The 18,988-nt window shown below is 48.0% G+C and overlaps 1 protein-coding gene and 1 long non-coding RNA gene across 9 annotated transcripts in view; one reads left to right on the top strand and one right to left on the bottom strand.

The window, feature by feature from the left end:
* The window catches only part of camk2g1 (calcium/calmodulin-dependent protein kinase (CaM kinase) II gamma 1), a 44,939-nt gene extending 26,532 nt beyond the window's left edge, over positions 1 to 18,407 (top strand). Inside the window, exons 10-22 of one of the 7 annotated variants that reach the window (XM_048986719.1) lie at positions 76 to 198; positions 1,254 to 1,337; positions 1,583 to 1,625; positions 2,414 to 2,476; positions 4,026 to 4,066; positions 9,227 to 9,298; positions 10,650 to 10,694; positions 10,969 to 11,023; positions 11,574 to 11,660; positions 14,281 to 14,356; positions 14,436 to 14,530; positions 14,670 to 14,917; positions 15,396 to 18,407. In XM_048986719.1, coding sequence (XP_048842676.1) covers positions 76 to 198; positions 1,254 to 1,337; positions 1,583 to 1,625; positions 2,414 to 2,476; positions 4,026 to 4,066; positions 9,227 to 9,298; positions 10,650 to 10,694; positions 10,969 to 11,023; positions 11,574 to 11,660; positions 14,281 to 14,356; positions 14,436 to 14,530; positions 14,670 to 14,902 — 1,017 coding nt within the window. In that variant the 3' untranslated portion in view covers positions 14,903 to 14,917; positions 15,396 to 18,407. The remainder of the gene's footprint in view (positions 1 to 75; positions 199 to 1,253; positions 1,338 to 1,582; positions 1,626 to 2,413; positions 2,477 to 4,025; positions 4,067 to 9,226; positions 9,299 to 10,649; positions 10,695 to 10,968; positions 11,024 to 11,573; positions 11,661 to 14,280; positions 14,357 to 14,435; positions 14,531 to 14,669; positions 14,918 to 15,395) is intronic. The other 6 variants (XM_048986714.1, XM_048986715.1, XM_048986716.1 and 3 more) reach the window with 6 other exon arrangements.
* On the bottom strand, positions 4,319 to 5,301 carry LOC125715350 (uncharacterized). Of its 2 annotated transcripts, XR_007384017.1 has the most exons (4): positions 5,177 to 5,301; positions 5,009 to 5,092; positions 4,489 to 4,588; positions 4,319 to 4,446 (listed from the first exon to the last, which is right to left on the bottom strand). It is a non-coding gene; the product is annotated as an uncharacterized LOC125715350 (long non-coding RNA). The 2 variants fall into 2 exon arrangements; XR_007384016.1 differs by lacking the exon at positions 5,177 to 5,301 and having other exon boundaries at positions 5,009 to 5,130.
* Positions 18,408 to 18,988: the final 581 nt, after the last annotated feature.

Genomic DNA, 18,988 nt, shown 5'->3' with positions numbered 1-18,988 from the left:
AAAATTCCTCAGCGATATTAAGGTCTTTTCCTGTTGCCAGCCTCCACTTGCATCTCTGTTCCTCTCTGGCTTCAGTTTCCCTCCCCGGAGTGGGACACCGTTACCCCTGAGGCCAAAAACCTCATTAACCAGATGCTAACCATCAACCCGGCCAAAAGGATCACAGCTGAGCAGGCCCTCAAACACCCGTGGGTCTGTGTAAGTCGCTCCTCCCTTCTCCGCTTTGTGATATCCTTCCTCTTTCTTCCCTTGCAGTTCTCCTTCCTGCATTGTTTCCTTCCTGTTCCCGTCCCTTGCAGTTCTCCTTCCTGCATTGTTTCCTTCCTGTTCCCGTCCCTTGCAGTTCTCCTTCCTGCATTGTTTCCTTCCTGTTCCCGTCCCTTGCAGTTCTCCTTCCTGCATTGTTTCCTTCCTGTTCCCGTCCCTTGCAGTTCTCCTTCCTGCATTGTTTCCTTCCTCTTTCTTCCCTTGCAGTTCTCCTTCCTGCATTGTTTCCTTCCTGTTCCCGTCCCTTGCAGTTCTCCTTTCTGCATTGTTTCCTTCCTGTTCCCGTCCCTTGCAGTTCTCCTTTCTGCATTGTTTCCTTCCTGTTCCCGTCCCTTGCAGTTCTCCTTCCTGCATTGTTTCCTTCCTGTTCCCGTCCCTTGCAGTTCTCCGTTCTGCATTGTTTCCTTCCTGTTCCCGTCCCTTGCAGTTCTCCTTCCTGCATTGTTTCATTCCTGTTCCCGTCCCTTGCAGTTCTCCTTCCTGCATTGTTTCCTTCCTGTTCCCGTCCCTTGCAGTTCTCCTTTCTGCATTGTTTCCTTCCTGTTCCCGTCCCTTGCAGTTCTCCTTCCTGCATTGTTTCCTTCCTGTTCCCGTCCCTTGCAGTTCTCCTTCCTGCATTGTTTCCTTCCTGTTCCCGTCCCTTGCAGTTCTCCTTCCTGCATTGTTTCCTTCCTGTTCCTGTCCCTTGCAGTTCTCCTTCCTGCATTGTTTCATTCCTGTTCCTGTCCCTTGCAGTTCTCCTTCCTGCATTGTTTCATTCCTGTTCCTGTCCCTTGCAGTTCTCCTTCCTGTCTCATTTGCTTCCTCTTTCTGGCACTTGCAGTTCTCTTCCTCTCAAATTTTCCACCTCTTCTAACTCTGTCCTCCCAGTTTCAAGAAGTGAATTAATCCTACACATCCCTCACTGTAAATGTTTTGGATGGTCCACTCAACCCTGGCCCTCCCAGAGGTCCTCTCTGATGTTGTTAACCCTCTATCCCATGTAGCAACGCTCCACTGTGGCCTCCATGATGCACCGTCAAGAGACTGTTGAGTGCCTACGCAAGTTCAACGCTCGGAGGAAGCTGAAGGTACAAACCTGTGTGCATCCTCTTTGGTCCTCATTTGGTAACAGGAGGGTGACCCAAAACTGGTGGGGGCTTTGACACCACCCCATAGGAGGCCATTTCCCACCCCTACTTTGAAGGAACCAAAGATGTTTGTCATCCATGTTGAAGAGGTTGCTGGTCTCTCATCGCGTGATACTATTTGTCTTCTACGTGATTCATGCATTGAGCTTAAAAAAACATGAGACTTCCTGTGTCCTTTGTTCCAGGGAGCCATTCTCACCACCATGCTGGTGTCCCGAAACTTCTCAGGTGAGTGAAACGCCCACAGATGACAGCGTGTGGCCAGATGTGTCCATGTCGGCGAGACGCCCGCTGTCCACTTTCAAAGGATGGTTCACATTGCCGCTGTGCTCAGCCAGCACGTTGACTTTGCTCCAGGTTAAGAGGATGACTCCTTGTGGTCACAGAAAAAATCTGCTGCTGTGCAATGCATTTATAAATGTTTGATAAAGGATTTTTAAAATACACTGTAACCCTGATTGCTTAGAACAGTACAACCTCTTCCCATGGTTCCAACGAAGCGGCAGGTGACTAGTTGGTCTTTGATCTCTGCACTTTCAGCAGATTTGGCTACTTTAGTCAGAAACAGAATTGAGTCTAGTTAGTGAAGTTTGTTTGCCTGAATTCTTTAATAATTATTCTGTTAGTACAGTACAGACTGTGGTTGTGATAATTACATGTATTGGTGTTTTTTCCCCTCCTCATTAAACAATCTGCGTGTCTGTGAGTATAACCAACCCCCACTAAGCCCCCACCCCAGCCACAGCACCCATATTAGACAGTCGTCTGAACTGCGAACTACATCCTTTATGATTGTTTGATTCCCTTTCGTGAATGAAGAGTGAATGTCCATCCATGAGGTCGACGTTGGAGGGTGATTCAGACCCACTTTTGGGTTTCTCAGTTACTTCTGGCTTGAGTGGCAGACGTGTGGTTTCCCACGCGGGTGTCCAGGCCGCCCCCTTGTGGTTACTGTCCCGCCGCGTTTCTCGCATAGCTGTTTGCCCCATTCAACCCAGCGCCTCTCTGTTCAATAGTGGGCCGGCAGCATACCAGCCCTGCTGCTGCCACCACCAGCACTGCCGCGCTGGCACAGGAAGGTACGTCCCGAGCGCCACGTGAGCAGCCCACCCTCTGCCCCACCAGCATCCCACCATAGGCCCAAGCCAGGCATTGCAGGCTATCAGGTCAACCACAGCACATCACATGACTCTCATCACATGTGCTAATGTTGGTCACATGACTTATGTGCTACTGTTAGCCACATGAGACTTATCACGTGCTAATGTTAGTCACATGACTTATGTGCCGGTGTTGGTCACATGACACTTATAGGTGGTGCTATATTGGTCACATGACACCTATCACATGTGCTGATGTAAATGTACACAGACAGGTATAACCTGCGCGCTGGTGAGCGCAGCTGCAACCATGCATGCGTAGTTTAGCTCGATAGTTTAATTCCAAGCAGGTCTCCTTATTTATTTTTAAATGCCGCCTTTAAAAAGTTGCCTAGAGTCCATTCAGGTTAGTCATCACTATAAACCGACGCTCTTGCTAGCCTTCTCTGTATGGGGTGTGGGTCAGCCACGTGGGGCTCGGGTTCGATTCGGAGATTGGCAGGAGTGGGGTTGGCTTGCTGCCTTCCTCAGCCTGGGGGTCACATGACAGAGGTCAGAGGTCAACCCACTGGCGTGGAATAGGCCCCCTCGCGGACAGAGAGAAGGTGCTGTTTTCACCCCGCTCCTCAACCCCCCCTCCCCCTCCCCGGACCCCCAACATAGTTAAATTCACCTTCAGCTACAGATCACCACTGCAGCGGGTTAGAGTCACTGTGGAATAAGCCTCGGCCTGCAGGCGGCAGTGGAGAGCGCCCCCTCATCATGCCCCCGGGCTCAGTGCATCTCAGGCAGGCTTGGGGCTTAGCGCTGGGCAAAAGTGCTGCCTTTGTTTTTAATGCGCTTCGCTTTTCTATTTGTGAATTATTTCAAAAAGGGAACGATGTTCTTTTTTTGCACTCATCAGCATGTGGGCTTTCTGTCATGGCCACCCGAGTCCTTACAGCGCGTTGTGGTCCTGTTTCATTCCCACTTACTATATCCGCAGGCGGGGGAGCCCAGGTAGAAAGACTGCAGTTTGTCTAATCTCTCCTTGGGTGTGTTCAGCTGAGACAGATGCATTCTGGGAGGTGTAATAATTGCATGCCAAACCTTTGGTCACACTCTGCCCTGCCCCCCTCATCCTATTGGCTGCACCCCTGCCTGTATTCACCTCGATACCTCTGCCTCTGATGTGGTATTGATCTTTTTATATATTTTTTTCTTTGCCATCCTTTCATCCCCTTTTGATGGAAGGTAAGGGAATGCTGTAGAACTGCTTAATGGGAAGTTGATTTTGTGTATGTATGTATGTGTGTGTGTGTCTGTGTCTGTCTGTGTCTGTCTGTCTTTTGCACGTGTGTGCATGTGTGTGTTTGCGTTCCAGCCTGTAGGTGTTTTTAATTCACACGTTGGGGTCTTTTTAAAAAAGTGATTGAAACACAATATTAGTACCTGCCAGCCTTTTCACCGTCGTTTTATTCAGTTTGTGTTCTGAGTTTGAATCGGAGCCTTGTACAGCGAAGTGCTTACCTGTTCTCTTCATCTGCAGCTTGCAAAAGCTTACTCAACAAGAAATCGGATGGAGTCAAGGTAAGAATCGGTGCCCCCCCCCCCCCCCCCCCAGCACACACACTTAGAGTCTTTCTCGCTCTTAAGCTCGGTCGCTCAGACTAAAAGAACCTTCATTGTGTAAAATCTGAAAATAAGTTGTTGCCAGTTATAGAAATAAAGCACAGCTAAATAGATAAAGCACTTCCCACAAAACAATAGAATAGAGTTCATGTATACAGACAGGAATTGTGTAGAATACGCTCTTACTTGACATTTATTCTGATGATATGATGAATTTATTTATGCATAGTTGGCCACTTCCTTTTCTCAGGGTCACTAGCTCCGCCCCTTCTGTGTGACAGTGACCAATCGAGCGCCTTTGTTCCGCCCCTCCTGTCTGACAGTGACCAATCGAGCGCCTTTGTTCAGCCCCTCCTGTCTGACAGTGACCAATCGAGCACCTTTGTTCCGCCCCTACTGTCTGACAGTGACCAATCGAGCGCCTTTGTTCCGCCCCTCCTGTCTGACAGTGACCAATCGAGCGCCTTTGTTCCGCCCCTCCTGTCTGACAGTGACCAATCGAGCGCCTTTGTTTCTCCCCTCCTGTCTGACAGTGACCAATCGAGCGCCTTTGTTCTGCCCCTCCTGTCTGACAGTGACCAATCGAGCGCCTGTGTTCCGCCCCTCCTGTCTCACAGTGACCAATCGAGCGCCTTTGTTCCGCCCCTCTTGTCTGACAGTGACCAATCGAGCGCCTTTGTTCCGCCCCTCCCGTCTGACAGTGACCAGTCGAGCAACTTTGTTCCGCCCCTCCTGTCTGACAGTGACCAATCGAGCGCCTGTGTTCCGCCCCTCCTGTCTGACAGTGACCAATCGAGCGCCTTTGTTCCGACCCTCCTGTCTGACAGTGACCAATCGAGCGCCTTTGTTCCGCCCCTCCTGTCTGACAGTGACCAGTCGAGAAAGTTTGCTCCGCCCCACCTGTCTCACAGTGACCAATCGAGCGCCTTTGTTCCGCCCCTCCTGTCTGACAGTGACCAGTCGAGAAAGTTTGCTCCGCCCCACCTGTCTCACAGTGACCAATCGATTGCCTTTGCTCCGCCTCTCCTATCTGACAGTGACCAATCGAGCGCCTTTGCTCCGCCCCACCTGTCTCACAGTGACCAATCGATTGCCTTTGCTCCGCCTCTCCTATCTGACAGTGACCAATCGAGCGCCTTTGCTCTGCCCCTCCTATCTGACAGTGACCAATCGAGTGCCTTTGCTCCACCTCTCCTGTCTGACAGTGACCAGTCGGGCGTCTTTGCTCCGCCCCTCCTGTCTCATAGTGACCAATCGAGCGCTTGTCTGCTGTTGGCCACAGTTCCTCCTGTCGTCTTTGTGCCAAGCTGAGGTCCCTCTGTGTTTTTCCTCATGAAAGCCTGATATCCAGCCCAAAATGAAAGTGGTGTCTTTCCTCCAGTATTATAGGTTTCATGTTGTGCATTGACATGTCGTTGGTTTGCGTTACTGCGATGGATCAAACACTGTGAGAAGTGAAAACACAGGAAAACACTCCTTTTTGCACTTAGGTCTTGGATTTGGAAGGATCTGTACACTGCAGATTTACTCGGGAATGTTCTCAGGAAATCTGTCAATTTTGTTCCCTTTTCTGGATTTTAGCTGAACTTAGATGTCCTAATTTTTCTGATGTAGGTTTTGCTTTAACCCGCGTAATCCAAGAGGAATTCATCTTCAGCAAAGGCTGGGGGCTGCAGGATGGGTCACAGCCTTAATAGATGTGTTTCCAGCATTATGAGAACAATGTAGGACACACAACTACGTGCCGGGGGCTAATGTGACGTGTCGGAAATTTTGTCGAAGCTCTGGGACACTGGGACTGTGCTCCATGACGGTGACGATCGCCCTGGAGTGGGCGTGGCTTGCTGTGGGTCACTGTTAACTAGGTTTGGTTTGTTTGAAATACAAAGGACTTATTTTGATGTCTTAGCTGTTGAGCTGGACCCACAAGTGAATAACTAGGTCGTAACAAAACAGCATCTCCCTCAGATTGAACCATCCTTTTATTAGCACTATTAACTGAAGATACGTCGTGACCATGTACAGAATAGAAGGAAAAGTTTTGTCTTTGAAATTCTGCTGGGTTATTTTGGTGAGCTTGCCGCGCGGCTCGTGACCCCCGTCCCGTTCTGGGACCTGCGGGGCCCCCGTTCTGGGACCTGCGGGGCCCCCGTTCTGGGACCTGCGGGGCCCCCGTTCCGCTGAGCCGCCTCCTGCAATCTGCATGCTAACTTCCACTTCCGCTTGATCTGCTGGCAGTAGGACGTCCAGCTCCTGTATTTCAGCCATGGTGAGATCTGCTCATGTCTGTTATGATCTCTGGGTGAAATGAGGGAGTTTGTCTTGTCACTGGGAATTCGCCCCCTCCCCCCTCCCCCCACCCACTCCCATATGCACACACCCAGGCAGGTCTGCAGACTTGATGTTTGCTCACACATCCAAGTAAACAGAAGGCTCCAAACCAGGAAGCTGGAGAATTTGTGTGTCATGGTTTCTTGGCCTGATACCCTGTGAACTTTACTGAATTCATGAGAGATACACATTGAACAGAGATGTGGAAATGTTAAGAATTCAGTCAGGACAGCGCGTCTCCCAAGCTGACCTCCATGGTCTGGCTTTTTCTGAACACTTTTTAAATTTTCCTATTTTAATTCTGACAATAAATTTTTTTTTTTATTATTATTTTGAATAAAAAATATAATGAAAAAAATATATTAAAAATATAATAAAAAAAAAGAGCCACAACATTTTTCCACCCTTACAATAACAAAAAATCTCCTTCGGTTTTTTTTCTCCAGCTAAGAATTGCTTGCCATAACAAAGCAAAGAATGCAAGAATTGCAGAGTCTTGATGACATGTGTGTGAAGTGTTACCACCTCCCCCTAGTGGGCAGAGACGGACACGCATGGCCTGAAGTTGCTGTGTCCAGGGTCGATTCAGGGGGCGCTTTGGTGCCTGACACAGGGGAGTAGAGGAAAGTGCTCAGGAGAAGCTTCTCAATAGGGTTGTGTCCTGAAAGCATATCCGTGCACCTCTGTTCACATAATGTGCGGCAGGCGGCTGGTGGGGAGCACATGTCAGAGGGATGTGGCTGCAGGCTCTTGCTGCCAGCGGCGATTAAAAAACCCCTCAGAGTGGCATGCGGCGGGAGCGCGGCCAGACTGGGGATGGAGTTCGTCGTTCTCTGCTCGTCACTGTCCGCTCTCCGCTGCCCACTGTTCGCTCGTCGGTGCCCCCTTTTCGCTGCCCACTGTCCGTTCGTCGGTGCCCCCTTTTCGCTGCCCACTGTCCGCTCGCCGCTGCCCACTCACCGTTGTCCGCTCGCCGCTCGCTGCTCTCCGCTCGCTGCTCTCCGCTCGTTCCTGCCCGCTCGCTGCTCTCCACTCGCTGCTCTCCGCTCGCTGCTCTCCGCTCGTTCCTGCCCGCTCGCTGCTCTCCACTCGCTGCTCTCCGCTCGCTGCTCTCCACTCGCCGCTCTCCGCTCTCTGCTCTCCGCTCGCTGCTCTCCGCTTGTAGCTGTCCGCTCACCACTGTCCGCTCTCTGCGCTTCCTGTCTGGATTTTGCTAAATAAATCGGGCCTAAAGGAGCGGGATGCGTGTCACTCCTCCACCGTCTCTCTGCTCTTGCAGTTCCTGGTCCTCTTTAAAGGCCGCAGATAGACTGACTCCGCTGCCCCCTGGTGGGTGTCCCGTGGCATCTTCCTGAGCTCCTCTGCCGTAAACATGGCTGGCTCGTTACATCTTTATTATGGTTACTATTCAGCTCAAAGTGCTTCACATACGAGGCTGAAATAAAACCAAAGACTGAGAAGCAGCTAACAGGACACTGAAATTCTAGAAGGATGGAATATCCGTACAAAACAGTATAACGTGAAGATGTTGGGGAGTCATTCATTGTGGCTGATAAGTACAACCAATGCTGTAAGGATTAAAAAGCACTGCAGAAATCTCGGTTATGGTCATCCATTTATTTATTACCAAAAACTATTTCAGTAATATGGTTTATAGTTCTTAGCTCCTTAACAATTAGTACATTATTTCAGCTCAGAATTACTGAAGAATGATGTCTTCAGACAATATGCCTGATTTATTATAAATACAAATTAAATGAACTAACAACTAATCTGAGCCAATGAAGAGCTCAGCTAGAGGAGCATCAGCAGCGGCCCCCCGAGGGTCCTAAACCCTAACCCTGCCCTAACCCTAAACCCTAACCTAACCCTGCCCTAACCTAACCCTAACCCTACCCTAACCCTCATTTTTTCTTCTTCTGTCTAAGACTTTGCCACCTTGTCATCTTGCACGGCTAATGTACAGAGTCCCAGAGCGTCAACAATTCAGCAGAAATCAAATCAAATTGCACAGTAGTGTGTGTAGGAGTTCGACCTTGTGGCCAAATAAAATACGGTCCATTGCCCCCGGTGTGGGGGCCGTTTCTGCTGCCCCCTGCCTCTAGCTGATGCTTCTTCTTTCACTCTTTCCTCTGCTTTAATATGTCTCCTGTCCCAGAGTTCTGTCCCACTCTAGCATTCAGGAGTAATTTGGTAGAATTTAAAGTACATGAGGATTCCTTTCTGTGTGGAATGAGGGTTACGGAGGCCTGCAGTCCACGCAAGTACGAAGTTACGGCATCTTTAAGAAACATTCGCACTTGTGAAACGGCTTTAAAATGTGTTCATTTTTTATTACAGTATCTTACATTATACATGCATCTTTTACATTATATTGCGTGAGGTTTAAGTAAGAACTTCATAGTTGTCTCTCCCTCCCACACACACACACACACACACACACACACACACACACACACAGCATTCCTGTGCCTGAGCCAAAGTTAAAGTCTGGCCTGCTAGCTGAGGAGGCGCTGCGGAGGCACTGAGGTCCTCTCCACCTGCCCTCGGGATGCTCTGTCTGGGGGTCAGATGCTGTAAAAACAATCCAGAGGGAATGCAAGGGTTACTGAGGAGCTGGAAAGCGCCGGAACTGGCTTCTCGGGGAGCTGATTTTCAGAACGAGGGCTCTGAGCGTCCTTGCCATCACGGTCCGCCATGGGTGTGTGAAGGTTCAGGATGCAGCCTTGGCCTGCATTGTATTTTGACAGTGAGATCATTCTCTGCTTTCTCTTCTTCTTCATCCAGCCGCAATCAAACAACAACAAAAACAATGTAGGGGGCGGAAACAAAGACGGCGGCTCTTCATCCGTCCCCATGGTACCTCCTCCTCCTCTCAACTCGCCTTCGTTTTCTTACACCTGTCCGTCGCCATTGTGGCTTCGCTTTTGGTTTGAATCGTCTTTTTGCCTTTTCACTCCGTTCTGTTTGGCCCAACCTGCTTCCCGTCTCGTTCTCCACATTTCACCTTTTACGAGCTTTCCGCTTCACCACCGTTGTTAAACTGCGTCGAGGCAACAGACGCTTCGCGCAAAGCGCATGCATCCACGTCTGGCTCCTGTTTTACGCACGACTCCTCCGAAATGTTTCCGTCTGTCCCCCTTTTGGGTTGTTTTTTTAAATAAAGCATCTCCTTATATTTTGTGAGGGTCGGCATGTGCTTGGTTCGCCCCCAAATACTGATGGGCTCTGCAGTCACCTGAGATGTCATTCCTCATGACTTTCTTGCCTAATTGACATATTAATTCTGGTGTTATTGTGCTATTTTGTTAAGGGTTTGACCACCTTGGTCTTTTGATGAAGAAATGAGTGCATGAAGTTCACAGTAGGTGGGTTAATTAAATATTAACCCATTAATTCCTTTAGGATTAAATTTCTAATTGGCTGACGCAACATTGTAGTCTGAGGAAATGCGAGACGGGAGCCAGAATTATTTGGAAACATCTGGATAAAGATGCAGCCTCCTTGTAAATGGGAAGTAATGCAGCTTCTGAGAAACTCTGGGATGTCGAGGCAGACCGGTTCACATGCCCGAGATCTTGCCGATTAATGATAAGTAAGAGGTTTCGTGAGGCAGGGAGATTGGCCTGCATGGGCTTGCTGAGTCTGCATCTTTGGGTCCGGTCCTGTCTGAGCCCTGTTGGTGTGGTACGGCTGTGGTTGGCTGCGATGTCCCTGAGAAGGGGGCACCACTGACTTGATAGCGATATGATGCCTTTTTGAGTGGGGGGGTGGACAAAGATGCCGGCCTGGACCCCTGCCCCCCTCCCAGCCATCCTTGCCTTTTATTTCTGATTTTCGTCTCACCATGCTCACATGCCGTAGCCGTTTAGTCCCTATAACTTTCTGTGCCCGTCCTCCATTGTTAACTGACTTATTACCATCTCCACCTGTACTCGGCCATCTTGTTTTGGGCCCTGCAGTGTTCAGCTTTCCACTGCACGCTCACGGGCTGTGTATTACCTACATGCTAAACACTAGTGATGGACAAAATGATGGCCTCATGAGCCATTTGCTGTATTTTTGTGGTCCCACAAGATGGCGCTGTTGGTTTGTTTTCGGGTGTGCTTTGTACAGAGAGCACCATCTAGTGGCGTCAAAAATACAGAAAATTATTAACAAGGCATCATTTTGTCCATCACCACTAAACTCTCTCTCCTACCTCCTCCAGGAGCCTCAAACCACTGTTGTTCACAACCCTGCTGATAGTGTCAAGGTAGGCCCTCGCGTCCCTCTCCCCTGTTCCCTTGGCTGTATTTGTTCCTTTTCTCCTCGCAAATGAGATGTTCTGGTTGGCCCAGATGCCCAGGGCTGAAAGGGCTGATACTTTCATTGACACTTGTAAAGATGCTTCTCGCAGAACTTGGTGGGCCGCTTTGTGAGTATCGCTGACACATTCTCTCTGTGTGTGTCTCTGTTTGCCTGTCGTGTCCTTATGTTCCCTCTCTCTGTATTTTCTTGCTTTTCGTTTTTTGTTCCCTCTTTCTCAGGGCTCCACCGAGAGCTCCAACACCACAGAAGAGGAGGAGATGAAAGCTAGTAAAGGTACTTTCTTGCCGTGACGGGCCTGCTCTGCATGTCTCTGGGCCTGCCCTCCATGAGGTTCTGATCCCTGTGCTGTTAGCCTGGTCCCGGGTCCGCCGATGGGGCTGGGAACACTGATGTGGCACTATCCTGCTCTCCCTTGGCTCGAGATGCTGATGCCGCCATTGTGCTCTTCCTGTAGTCAGGGTCCCGTCTTGTAGCAAAGGGCACTCAGGCCATGTGGCCATGAGCCGAACAGAAAACGAAGAAAAGATAGTCAGTCGGCACGTAACGGGAGATGAGAGGGAAAAGAAAATGCATGTCCCAACCCAGGACTCCGTCATTTTAAGATATAATTTGTGTATTCAGAAGTGTATGTACTTTAATATTTTGAATGTTAATTTTGACTCTGTTAGTTCCATACAGATGTGTTCTCGCATCCACAGTTTGATGTAATGTTTCACTTGTAACTATAACCATTGAGATCAAATGGAGTTAAAGGGGGAACGGCTCCAGTGTGCCTGTGCCGCCTCCCAGCTGCACTTTCTGTCTCCTGATTGGGTGGTTGCAGTGTCGGGGCACGGGGCCAGCTGCGACAGTGCCGTGATGAGCCAGTGCAGCGCCACTGAAGAGCCGCCAATGCAGCGTCTGCTGGCCAGTAAGCCCCGCCCACCGGTCACTCCTTACCCGACTGTGATTGGCCAGCTCCTGGGTGATGTTCTGCCCCTTCCTGCTTTTCTGCTTCTTCACACTGGGGCTCCCGGTTCTTGTCGTCCCTTCGGATCCTTGGGCTGTGCTCCCTGTTAACCCATGTACTGGATGTTCTCCTGCCGCTCATCTCTACTTCGTGGCTTTTCATTTTCTCCGTATTTTCCGGAGAATTGGAGCGTATTCCTCCTGTATACCCCGGCCAGTGGCAGCACTGCTCTGCACCTTCCCCTCCTGTAGATACCTCCTTCCCAGTCTCTTCCCAGTGCATGTGCTACTCGGCACTGGACTGAAATCTGACCCTTCTCCTATGGATAGACGTATCACTTGGGAAAAGGTTCTTCTCTTCACCATGTCCTCAGTTTCTCTCCTCTTCCTTTGTCCCCCAGCCTAGTCTAAGGTGCTTTTTCGCCTGCAGAACCTTTCCCTGCTTTCTATGTGACCATGGCGGTTGGCCCCATCCTTATCATACCTCCACGCCCGCCACATTTAGTGGGGTATGGTTACTGCCATGCTTCCCGCTTCCCACTTCCTGTTTTTCTCTGGTATCCGCTTCTCATAAAGCACTCTTGCCCTCGGTGGATTTCCGTGTGTGTTTGTGGGACAGTCAGGACAGAGAAAGGTGAATCTGTGGCCAACGCCTCTGGTTATTTAAGGAGAGAAATGCCTCTGTGATTTCCTCGCCGACTCTTCTTGCCAAGGTGCCCGCGGGTCTCCCTGCACACACAGATGTTCTGCCACGCCGAGCTCCCCTGGCAGCCACTGCGACTGCTGTGTTTGCCTGCCCCTTGTGAACCCGAAGCATGTCCTGTGTAGCTGTTTTGATGGCTGTTATCTGTTAATCGGCTGTTTTATGTGTGACCCCGTGAATGACTCGCCTGTCTGTCCTGTGGCTTGTGGTCTTGTGTGTCCTTTTTCATCACTTACAACTGACCCTTTGCATGATGCGCAGGACATTCATCCACAGTTGAAGCATGTCCCCGCAGTCTGCTGGCTGGGGACAGCACTGCGCGTCAGTGTGAACACTGTGCACTGCACTTTCTGCACCTTTCACTTTGTCGTGTTCTCATAACCCTCATGATCACTTACTCAGCCTCATAGCTACTTAACACGCTATAAGAGACAGTGAAGGGAAACAACTCAACATTTAAAAATTGAACATTTAAGAAGGTGGAAACATAGAACTTGTGAACATTCCACCGACACTGGGATAGTAGAACTTGTGAATGTTCCACCGACACTGGGATAGTAAAACATTCCACCGACACTGGGATAGTAGAACTTGTGAATGTTCCACCGACACTGGGATAGTAGAACTTGTGAATGCTCCACCGACACTGGGATAGTAAAACATTCCACCGACACTGGGATAGTAAAACATTCCACCGACACTGGGATAGTACAACATGTGAATGTTCCACCGAATACTGGGATAGTAGAACATGTGAATGTTCCACCGACACTGGGATAGTAGAACATGTAAACATTCCACTGACACTGGGATAGTAGAACATGTGAATGTTCCACCGACACTGGGATAGTGAAACATGTGAATGTTCCACCGACACTGGGATAGTGAAACATGTGAATGTTCCACCGACACTGGGATAGTGAAACATGTGAATGTTCCACCGACACTGGGATAGTAGAACATGTGAATGTTCCACGGACACTCGGATAGTAGAACATGTAAACGTTCCACCGACACTGGGATAGTAGAACATGTAAACATTCCACCCACACTGGGATAGTACAACGTGAACATTCCACCAAGTTTGACATTGATAGTGAAGGGAAGTATGTTTTGATATTAAAAGGTATGGATTGGTTTGCTTTATCTGATTGAGTTTGGTGCTATATACCTATTCTTTGATCCATCTCTTTGCCCTCCCTCACAGGAAAAAAATCACTGTTGAAAATTCACAGTATAACTGTAAACTTGTTTGCCAGTTTTGTGAATTGATACACGTTTCATGGATCTACTGTGTAATCTACTGTTAAACTGTAAGCTTTCTGACTGTGAAGTTCACCAGTTTACAGTTAAGCTGTAGACAGTTCAGGGATCTACTGTGAACTACTTTACAGTCAAACTGTTAATTTCAGTGTCACGATTCATGGTTCTGCTGTGAACTTTATAGTCAGATCCACTATAAATTTAACAATCCCTTTAATAGTGAAACTGCTTGTCCTGTTCATTAGTGCCTCCTACACCATGACTTAAAACTTACTGCACAAAATTACCTTCCAAAATTACCTTACTCTTCCATGGTGGAAAGGATGAAAGTTCATAGTACATCGAAGTGTTTCATGTAAATTTCATTATCAAAATTATTAAATGCCAGAAGAGGTGACCATGAACTTCAATGTAAAACAAGAATTTGCACTTATAAAACATTAATGGTCAAACTGTAAACTTTATAGTAGAACTATGAAAGATTAAGGATTAACTGTAAATTTCACAGTTTTACTGTGAACTTTCGCAGTGCATTTTTCCTGGGTTTCCACCCACTCTTGCTAATTTCCTCCCTCCTTTCTCTGCCTCCTACCAAATCCTCCCCCTGTATTTTCAGCTCGGAAGCAGGAGATCATCAAGATCACAGAACAGCTGATTGAGGCCATCAACAATGGAGACTTCGAGGCTTATACGTAAGCTGCAGCCCGTATCTCACTTCTCAGAACCTGTGCGGGTCCGTCGCTGATGTCTTGCGCGTCCCTCCACCTTCAGGAGAATATGTGATCCTGGCCTGACCTCCTTCGAACCGGAAGCGCTTGGGAACCTCGTGGAGGGAATGGACTTCCACAAGTTCTACTTTGAGAACTGTAAGAAGCTCTTCTGTTCCGGGTTTTTTTTGTGTGGCGCCGTGACATTATGCATAATTCCTCATCGTGTCTTTTTCTGCTTTTGACGTAGGGGGTCATTTCTAGCTGCATGTATACATGAGTGTGTGTGTGTTCACAGTGTTGAGTAAGAACAGCAAGCCGGTGCACACCACCATCCTGAACCCGCACGTGCACCTGATCGGCGAGGACGCCGCCTGCATCGCCTACATCCGCCTGACGCAGTACATCGACAGCCAGGGCCGGCCTCGCAGCTGCCAGTCGGAGGAGACGCGCGTCTGGCGTCGCCGCGACTCCAAGTGGCTCAACGTGCATTTCCACTGCTCTGGGGCACCAGCTGCACCCCTACAGTGAACTCCCAGCAGGCAGGTGTGTGCATAGATGTTTGAAATTCCTTGGTAGATGCGCCAGTACCTGCACAAAGGCACACGCATGCATGGACACCCACTGGTAAGGTTTATACCACTCAAGGTGCATATACTCGGGTGTATTTGGTGCATGCTGTCAAGTGTGCATGTATGCACACGTCTGTTTCTACATACATGTACATAAGTAGGCGTGTTTGAGTGTGGATCACTTGCAGACTGCCGAAGTAAGGCCTGCCTGCAGGAAATTGCTTGATGATAAAGCCAGCAGTGGTATTTACCTGCAGTAAAGCCATGTATTAACATGGGGCCCCCAAACCTTAAGTGTGGCCCCAGAAACAAGAATCCCATTCCTGGGCAAAGCGTGTAGTTACCGGTACGCTCGGTCACAATCATGTGGTGTATCTCGCTCACTGGGATTTCATTCCTAAAATGACTCCTCCCTCCCCTACCCCCCACTCCCCGCCCTCTGTCTTGGGCAGCTCGCCTGATTTCTTAGGGAGGCTGGAGCACTTCGTCTCCAAAGTTGGATCGGCGCCCAAGGCTGGTTGGAGATGACGTCTCAGCGTTAAACAAAAAAAAAATTGAGGGAAATAAAGTTAAAAAAAAAAAATATATACAAATGTAGAAACCACCTGAGAGCAGCACCACTAATCCAGTGTAATCCTAGGCTAGTCAGACGGTGGGGGCCAGTTGCCGTGGCAGCTCGGCCTTGGGGGTCAGTGCATGCACCTGCTGCCCACAAGGGGGCGCCGAGTCGCCCCTTTTCCACGGATCCAGCTTCCTTGCCCGTTTACAATGTCCAGAAGGTGTGTTAAAATATATCTTAAATTACGTTTATATATGCATAAAATTACTATAATAATGATAATGAGTTGTGTAAGACAAACATTTGTGTAAGTAAACATAGGAGATGCAGAAAGTGACGTTCAGACTGAAACAGGAAAAAAATGCACACAAACCTGAAATTTTTGAATGTATATTTCAGGCTTTGGACGCAACTCTTCACGTGTGATAGGGTGTGTATTCTTAGACAAAATAAGTGAGTCTCAGAATTTGAAGCACCAAAGTCTAGACTTTAGGCATTTAAAACATTTTAATGTTAGTTTTTTTCTTCGGAAGAGTGGGACAGATTCTTTTCGTACCTGGCTGCGTGTTTCTCGAACTCTTGAGTTATTGTATTTCGGGGTTTTTCTGTTTCCAGCAAAATAATTTTTAAAAGGGGGATATTTTTAATTTAAACTACATATTATGTATTTATGTATGTAGGCATGTGTATGTATGTGTATGTACACACATGCAAGTATAGATGTTATGTAAATATAAGAGCGAAAAGTGAAATTTGAGTTTCACTTTCAGGGTTTAAGAAAAGAGTTTTGTGTCTTTGTACTGTCTGTATGAAAAACCTCCCCTTCTGCTGCTTACTAGGCAAAAAAATATATATGTACACAAATATGTGTGTGTGTGTGTGTATATACATATATATTTTAAAAAAAGGCACAAAGACAGAACTCTAAACCTCCGCTGGGTTGGGGTGTCTCACTGCACCAGCTCCCTTCCCGGCCACACTTGAAGTTGCAGAATGTGCACTGTGTTCCGCGCTGAGGATGGAAGCCCTTAGGGAGCTCAGGGGTCACTGGGGCCGCAGAGCGACTCTGACCGTCACTCGAGCCGTTTCTGTCCAGGCAGAGCTGCACGCAGCTCTCGTGCCGTCCCGCGCAGACCTTCATTTCCGAACCCCAAACTGATGCCATTTTGGGCAATTTAAAGGGAGAGGTTTTCCTTTTGTTTATTTTTTTAATGGCGCGAACTGTTTAGCATGCTCGCTTTGAGACTCGATACTGTTACGTTCACTGTAGGTGGACATTCTGCAATTTCAGGTTGGCCTTTCCCTGCGGGGGACTTGGGGAACGGGGGACTCCAGACCGTTGATTTTTCACCCCACCTCGTCGTGCGTCAGTCTGCCCCTTTGGGTGGTGTTGCTTTTGTTGTCCCGTGACATTTGTTTCGCCCAGTGTCTTCTATTGCTGACCCTGTCAGGCCGGTTAAGGACCGTACACTGTTCCTGCTCGGGTGGGGAATGTGCTCGTGGTTACTTGTCACATGATCTGAGGTTTCACAGGGTGATTATTCAAGTGTATGTTTCAAGCAAGGGTTTAGTCTGTTGATTTTTATCGTTCCTGTTTGTGGTGCTTGTGGCAGTGGTGTTCTCGTGATGTCTCGTATATTTTTTTTTCCTAAAAGTAGTTGTGGAATTGGATAAGAACGTTCAAGCCCAGGGTATTTTGTAGGGAGGGAGTCAAACACACACACACACACAGATACAGACAGCGACAGACACACACACACTCACAGACACATGGGAACGGTACCCATGAATCTGTAGTATGGTTACAGATATCAAACGGCACAGTATACTGGTGTGTGATCCGAGTGGGAGAATGAGAGGGAGAGAGAGAGACACACACACACACACACACACACACACAAGTTTGCACAGACTACAAGCGGGGCTGTATATCAAGATGAAACAGCCAGCCAATCAGTTAGTCCGGATCTTCCAGGAGGGTTTGCTGATTGGAGGAGCAGTATGTTTTCAGTATAGGCCAATGGGAGAGAATTTACAAACAGAGGTGGGTGGTGAGGGACAATTCCCCAAAAATGAAGAACTTCTGCAACAACATTTTCTATAGATATATAAATTGTGACACTGTGCCTCCCCCCCCCGCTCCCCGCCTTGTTCTGCATTCTCGCGCCCCTGTGTAACTCGCTGTCCAGCTCGTCATATCACTGCCGTATCGCGACCCACGTGACGTACTCTAAAATGTCAGTATATCCCCTCCTGGATTGATGTATGCTGTAGGGGCTGGCTGCCTCGTCCAGCCACACAGGGTTCACTGTATGTATGTAGGCGTGCAAGGCCAAGGATTCTGCGTGTGGATGACAATTAGCTGTTGCAGTTCACTGCAAAGCCAATAGGCGGAACAAGAGACACTAATCGAGGGTAGTAAAGTACACAACTGGCAGTGCAATGCCAGTGCTCAGCTTGTTTGCAGTGTACTCAATCTTGATTATTAGAAGCCACACAGATTATTAAGAAAAAAAAATATATATGCAGTTTTACAAAAAGGAAGATATATGCATGTGTACTTTCTGGTTAAAACACTTAAAATAAATCTATGTTAGTTGCATCTGAGGTAAATGAACTGGTCCATCTTAAGTGGGGAATCACCTTTTAAGAGAATTGGTGAAATGGAGAGGCCTCCGCTTGGTAATACTCCATCCTTATTAGCCAATCTGCTGCATTGTGACAGTGTATTATGGGCCAATCTCAATATATGCTGAGTTTTAAATTTGGATGCTGGTTTTTGCATGATGACAATTTAAAAACATGAAGTAACAAAACTCAAGTGTTTGAATGTTAAGTCTTCATCATAAGTTTGTTATTACTGACTTGATCTGAAAAGTATTTAATAAAAATAACCTTTAATGCTCCTGTCTGCCTCAGTACTTCGTGGTTGGCCGTGATCCTGCAAACCGAAATCTTCAAACAGCAGCACATACAGATTATATTGGTTCAGTATTTCCAGACTACAACAGACTTCTGACAGACCAGTTGTTACATTCAGTCGATGCATCTATATCACTAAACACTATTTGTTATGCTTACAGAATGCCAGAGAATTTCCCCTTGTTCTCCAATTATAACTTCTTATCTCAGTAGGTTTCATGTGGTTAAGGGAGTATTACCTATTGGTGGACAAAATGACGCTTCATGAACCATTTGCTGTATTTTTTGACCCCACTAGATGGCGCTCTCTGTTCAGAAAAGGGCACAAATATGTCCCAAAGCAAACCAAAAACACCACAAATGGGTCATGAGACATAATTTAGTCCATCATTAAAAATCTGAAAAATATGGTGAGAGCAGAGATTAGGTTTGCTAAAATCGAACACTCACTGGAGCCTGGCAAGCAGAGAACAAGCAAAGAGCAAGCCCACCACCAGACAGAATCTGTGGGTACGTCCAGCTTCAGAAATGAGAGACACCAAACCATTTACTGTGACTCTGGGT

This window comes from Brienomyrus brachyistius, chromosome 20, assembly GCF_023856365.1.
Source record: "Brienomyrus brachyistius isolate T26 chromosome 20, BBRACH_0.4, whole genome shotgun sequence".
In the NCBI taxonomy this organism is placed as follows: Eukaryota; Metazoa; Chordata; class Actinopteri; order Osteoglossiformes; family Mormyridae; genus Brienomyrus; species Brienomyrus brachyistius.
Note: the sequence above shows the minus strand (reverse complement) of the source record. Positions and strands in the feature narration are given on the sequence as shown.